General features: G+C 38.2%; 1 protein-coding gene across 2 annotated transcripts in view; it reads right to left on the bottom strand.

Annotated features, from left to right (window-relative positions):
• The window catches only part of LOC106874840 (nicastrin), an 83,501-nt gene extending 82,182 nt beyond the window's left edge, over positions 1-1,319 (bottom strand). For both annotated transcript variants that reach the window (XR_008266377.1, XM_014922738.2), the window contains exon 1: positions 1,187-1,319. Coding sequence is in view for 1 of the 2 variants with exons in the window: in XM_014922738.2 (XP_014778224.1) it covers positions 1,187-1,247 (61 nt within the window). In the remaining variant the exon portion in view is untranslated. The remainder of the gene's footprint in view (positions 1-1,186) is intronic.
• Positions 1,320-5,524: the final 4,205 nt, after the last annotated feature.

Below are 5,524 nucleotides of genomic sequence, written 5' to 3'. Positions count from 1 at the left end.
ATACATACATACACACACACATTTGTGTGTATGTTAGCGTTCAGTGTCCGCTTGGTAAATCTGGTTAGCAAAAAGCGGGCAGTTCACTCTTGACAAACAACGCAAATACGATAACAAAATAAGGAAGTTTTGGCATTTCTTTGGCGAACTTTGTATTTGCTTTCATTTTAGAGAAATCATAAAACAATAAATTTATCAAAGATGGGAAAAATCAGATATCTTCATTTCATCTTAGATTGTTGTAGTAAATGTGAAAACGAAAACAAACAAAAATAATAATTGTGAATGTTTGACACAAAGGGGAATCAAAATACTATTGTTAAACTAATAATGAAATATATAAAGTACTCGTGACTCAGATAAGCTGGACGTGTTATTAAAATACCTTAATTCATAAGAAGGCAAAATAGGCCTATGTGAACATATATTTCCAAGTACACGTTATTTAGCCCCAGATGTAAGCAGACTTACGATTAAAGGCCTTCTAAACATGCCCATCCCGAGCGTTTGCATATCAGACTCAACTAAATCCGATTTAAACTTAGTTTCCTTTTTTGAGACAGAAGTATGTTATTTTCAAGCAGATTTGACTACTATATCTAACCGGTTGAGCAACTACAGAGGTAATCTCGTATGGTTTATTCTTTAGCAAAACTTGAAGTAATGCCGAGAGTCATTTATAAGGAATACGTGGTAGTTAACGATTAAATCTTGGTTCGTGACAACATTGTTACAATCAGAAACCTATAGATTGAAAACACGAGAGAACAAAGTAGCAAATACCGTCAATAAATTAGAGACTCCATAACCAAATAAATAATAAAAGTCTTGTTAAACACACTTACGAATACACCCACCACCTCTCTTCAGAAATGTGTTTGTGTATAGAACTATGATTGAACAAAGTATGTGTGAGTATAATGAATCTTTAAACTGATAAAAACCGATTCTATGTAAATATATACGTATTCATAAAGTTTATTTGCTATGAAATGTTGATTTAACTATTTGATATAGAGGAAGGAAAATGAGTGATGACAAATAATAACGCGATATCCGGCTACGGTTGAAGGTTTCGAAACATTGGGGAAGTGCTTTCATGTAAAACAGATATCATATATAAGAGATAGGTGACATGGATAAGAAAAAAAAGGAATCATTAAAGTAGGAAACTATATGAACAAACCATTCCATAAGAAAATAGCCCAAAGTAATATCAATGAAAAAGGAATAGTGTATCCTTTCATGGTAAGCTGTGGAGTTCTAAAAAAAAAACTAAAGCTAAGAAGACTTTTACTTTGAAATTGATTCGTAACAGTAGAGAGTTCTGAACAAAGGGACACAATAATAATAAGCCTTCAATCGTCTATGAAGACTTAAGTTACATACGAGTGAAATATAATTCTTTTATTTTTTTATTCATTTTCAGTTATTTTACTGCGGCCATGCTGGAGCCCCGTCTTGAAAGGTTTTAGTCGAAAAAATCGACCTCAGGACTTATTTTCTTAAGCCTAGTACTTATTTCTATGGGTCATTTTGGCCGTACCGCTATGTTACAGGGACGTAAACACACCAACACCAGTTGTCAAACGGTGATGTGGGGGGAACAAGCACAGACACAAAGACTCACACACACACAACATATATATTCGGCTTATCGAACTTCGATACGGGAAAAATTTCCAACCTTTTACGTCAATAAACCATGAATGACCATGGGACGCACCTAGAAAGTTCCCCTCCAGTGCACAAATCTAAGCAATGTCGCCCATACATACCACACTCCCCTCTCCACGTCACCAATGTTATCCAAGGGAAAGGCAAAGGCCAATACAGCTTGGCACCAGTGACGTCGCAACCCATTTCTACAGCTGAGTGAACTGGAGCAACATGAAATAAAGTGTCTTACTCAAAAACACAACACACAACCCAGTGCAAGAATCGAACTCACTGCCTCTTGATTGTGAACCCGATGCTCTAACCACTGGGCCATGCCCCTTCACAGATTAGTTACACATCATCCCTGGGTGGAACTGAACCACCAACCTTTCGGTTAACAGCTGAACACATTAACTGATTGCGCCATATATGTATGTATACAGGGTGCGGTGAATAAATTGTCTAAATTACGCAAAAATGGAAGTAGCACTGGCATCTCATTTTGACATATATTTACCAAAATTACATAAAAATATCTCGAAATACCAAAGAATAAATTTATTCCATAAAATTGCCATTGGCTTCAACCACGGCCTCCAGGCAAGTTTGGAATCCCTTGCAACTCTTCTAGACGGTCTCCTTGTTTAAGTTGGTGAATGCTGCCCTAATCCTTGCCTTCAGTTCATCTATGATATTACAAGGAGTTTTGTTGGTCTCTCGTTCAACTGTACATAATAATTAAGTGGGGTGCAGTCAGGGGAGTTAGGTGGCCATATATTAGGGGTGATGTGGTCACAGAAATTGTCTAACAGCTATGACTGGGTTCTCCTGCTTGTGTGGCAGACATAGGGTCTTCCAGCAGTCACCCTCTTGACCCATGGCAGCACTGCCTCCTCCTAGCACTTGATGTAGGCCTCCAAGTGGGAAGATGGATGGAGGCATAACTTTGCCATCACTAATGATCATCCCAAAGACCATGATGTTGACTGAATGCTTGGTTTTTATCACTCTTGGTACATGTTTTAGGGACATGGCAAGCCAACAGTTGTCTGAGGAAAACCAAAGCATGTTCTGTTGGAGGGGATGCTTGAGTTTGTTCAAAAGCTTTGGAGCATAGTCTTTCCTCTTGTCCTTGATGGCTTGGGATAAAAATTGGAACTTTCCCATCTTGTATGAGGAATACCAAATGTCTTCATGCACTGCCTGCCTGATAAGAAACTCAGACACTCCCATGTACCAGGCAATGGACCTGATTAACTTGGAGTGATCATTGTCAATCATGGCCTGGATCTCATCAACAAATTCAGGAATTCTTTTCTTATCAGAACGAACAGAGTGAGTTGTTCGAGCTGCTGTACCTTCATAATCACCATTAGACTCATCCAACACTTTCCAAATCTTCTGCATTGTCCTCAGATTGATGCCCAAACACTCTGGAATGTTCCTATTGGAGTTTCCATGGCAAATGCCAAGCAGTATAGCATGTTGTTTCCAAATTTCTGGCAGAGTGAATTGTGTCATGGAGCTGTTTTTCTCACAGACGGTGCCCAACTGACCCTACTATACTGTGTAATTGATAAAATCAAAAACAAACAATGTGCATGCATGAAATTGAAAATATAAAATGGTGACAATTTACCCATCACACCCTGTATATATATACAACAGCCTTTCAGTTTCTGTCAACCAAATCCACTTGGTTGGCCCAAGGCTATAGTTTCAGTCAAACCGTCTAACCCATTCCAGCATGGAAAGCAGACACTAAATGATGATGATGATGTTGATCTACATCTTAGACTGCATCCAAAGAAAGGCCACTGGACTGGTTTGCAGGAAGTTGCTCACCAATATTCCCGACCACTGGCCTACAAATGTGCTGTCTCCTCTCCCTGCCTCTTCTACTGCAAAGTGGAGGCGCGTGGCTTAGTGGTTAGGTTGTCAGCATCATGATCATAAGATTGTGGTTTCGATTCCTTGGCCAGGCGATGCGTTGTGTTCTTGAGCAAAACACTTCATTTCACGTTGCTCCAGTCCACTCAGCAGGCAAAAATTAGTAACGCTAACGTCTCGTCCAGCTGGGGAACACATACACCATTGAAACCGTGAAACTGGGCCCAAAGGCGACGAGCTGGCAGAAACGTTAGCATGCCATGTGAAATGCTTAGCAGTATTTCGTCTGAGTTCAAATTCCGCCGAGGTTGACTTTTCCTTTCATCCTTTCGGGGTCGATAAATTAAGTACCAGTTACGCACTGGGGTCGACGTAATCCCTCTGTCTGTCCTTGTTTGTCCCCTCTATGTTTAGCCCCTTGTGGGCAATAAAGAAATAAGAAGAGAGAGCACTGATGGGTGAAGGTTTTGTCTCCCATCTAAATTCTAATCATAAGCTATTGAACAACCTGAGGCTCTGGCAGCAGACATTTGCTCACAATGATTTGCAGTGACATCAAACCCAGAACCATTTATCTGTGAAACAAATTTCTTCTGTGCATACCTATGTCTGTGACTAAGTTGTTAAACAAACTATATCTTTATTATAAAAGAATGCATTTTACAGTTTAATCTTAACTAACTGAAATAATTGGATGGCATTTATAATTTCATAAAAGTTACAATATGTTCTTTTTGTATTTGGTTTGCAAGATTCTTTATGTAAATCTGTGTGTTGAAATGAATTTTGTTGTGTCTAGGGAGAGTCACTACGCCAGTATTAATAACACATGCACAATTCCACTCCTTTATTATTAGTCGATTAAATATCTATCCAATTGATCGTTTAACTTGTTGGTTAAGCAGTCATTCATTTGGTTTTTGCTTTATTTCTGTTTCTTTTTCGTCAAAGTTCTTTTGTTGCCAGTCACAATCTTTTTTGTGACTTCTCTCCCAGTTTATTATAGAGGCTACGTTTACAATCACAGACTCTTATCCTATTTCTTGATCAGTTGATTTGAATTGTGGTTTATTCTGCATTTATTATATATATATATATATCTTTTTTTTGTTGTTTTGATTGTGATATGCAAATGTAATACTTTGCTTGTACTATATAAATGTAAACATTTAACTACCCCTACTGGCTATAGGTATAAATTATTGATAAAACAAGTTATGGCAGCAAATGAATTTTATACATAAATCTGAAGTTGACATTTGATTCTATCTGTATATACATGTATGTATATATGCATATATATACATATATATATACATTATTTATATTGTTATATGATTGAACGCCATGCATCCATTTCCTAGTAAGTTTATCTATATATATATGTGCTGGCACCACGTAAAAAGCACTCAATCCACACTGTAGAGTGGTTGGTGTTAGGAAGAGCATCCAGCCATAAAAACTCTGCCAAAACAGACACAGTAGCCTGGAGTAGTCTTCTATCTGGCTGTCAAACCACCAAACCCACACCTGCCTGGAAGATTGACGTTAAATGCTGCTGCTGCAGATGATGATGATGATATATATATATGACATCTAACTTCAAATCTCAGTGTTTGAATATTTCATTTATATATATAAGAGACATTTAAGGAAAAAGGTGAAGACTGAGAAGGTGAATGACAAGGACCTTTTTGTGTGCACAGTCTGTGACAGACCATGTCTGTCCATGGCTGGCCTCAAATCTCACCTGCGAACCCATGGAAAACAAACCTCATCCAGCTATTCTGATTATATGTCTGTGCACACGTTTGAATGTGGTGTGTGCCAGAGGGTTTGCAAATCCAATGGGGGTCTTAAAAGACATGTTAGGATCCACAATGAGCAGAACTTACTTGCAGGTATTGGTAGTGCAAATCAGAGGTGCAATCTGTGTGGGTGTTTTTTCAAAACACTGTCTGGTTTAAAAAGCCAC

The sequence above is a fragment of the Octopus bimaculoides genome, chromosome 20 (assembly GCF_001194135.2).
Source record: "Octopus bimaculoides isolate UCB-OBI-ISO-001 chromosome 20, ASM119413v2, whole genome shotgun sequence".
Lineage (NCBI taxonomy): Eukaryota > Metazoa > Mollusca > Cephalopoda > Octopoda > Octopodidae > Octopus > Octopus bimaculoides.
Note: the sequence above shows the minus strand (reverse complement) of the source record. Positions and strands in the feature narration are given on the sequence as shown.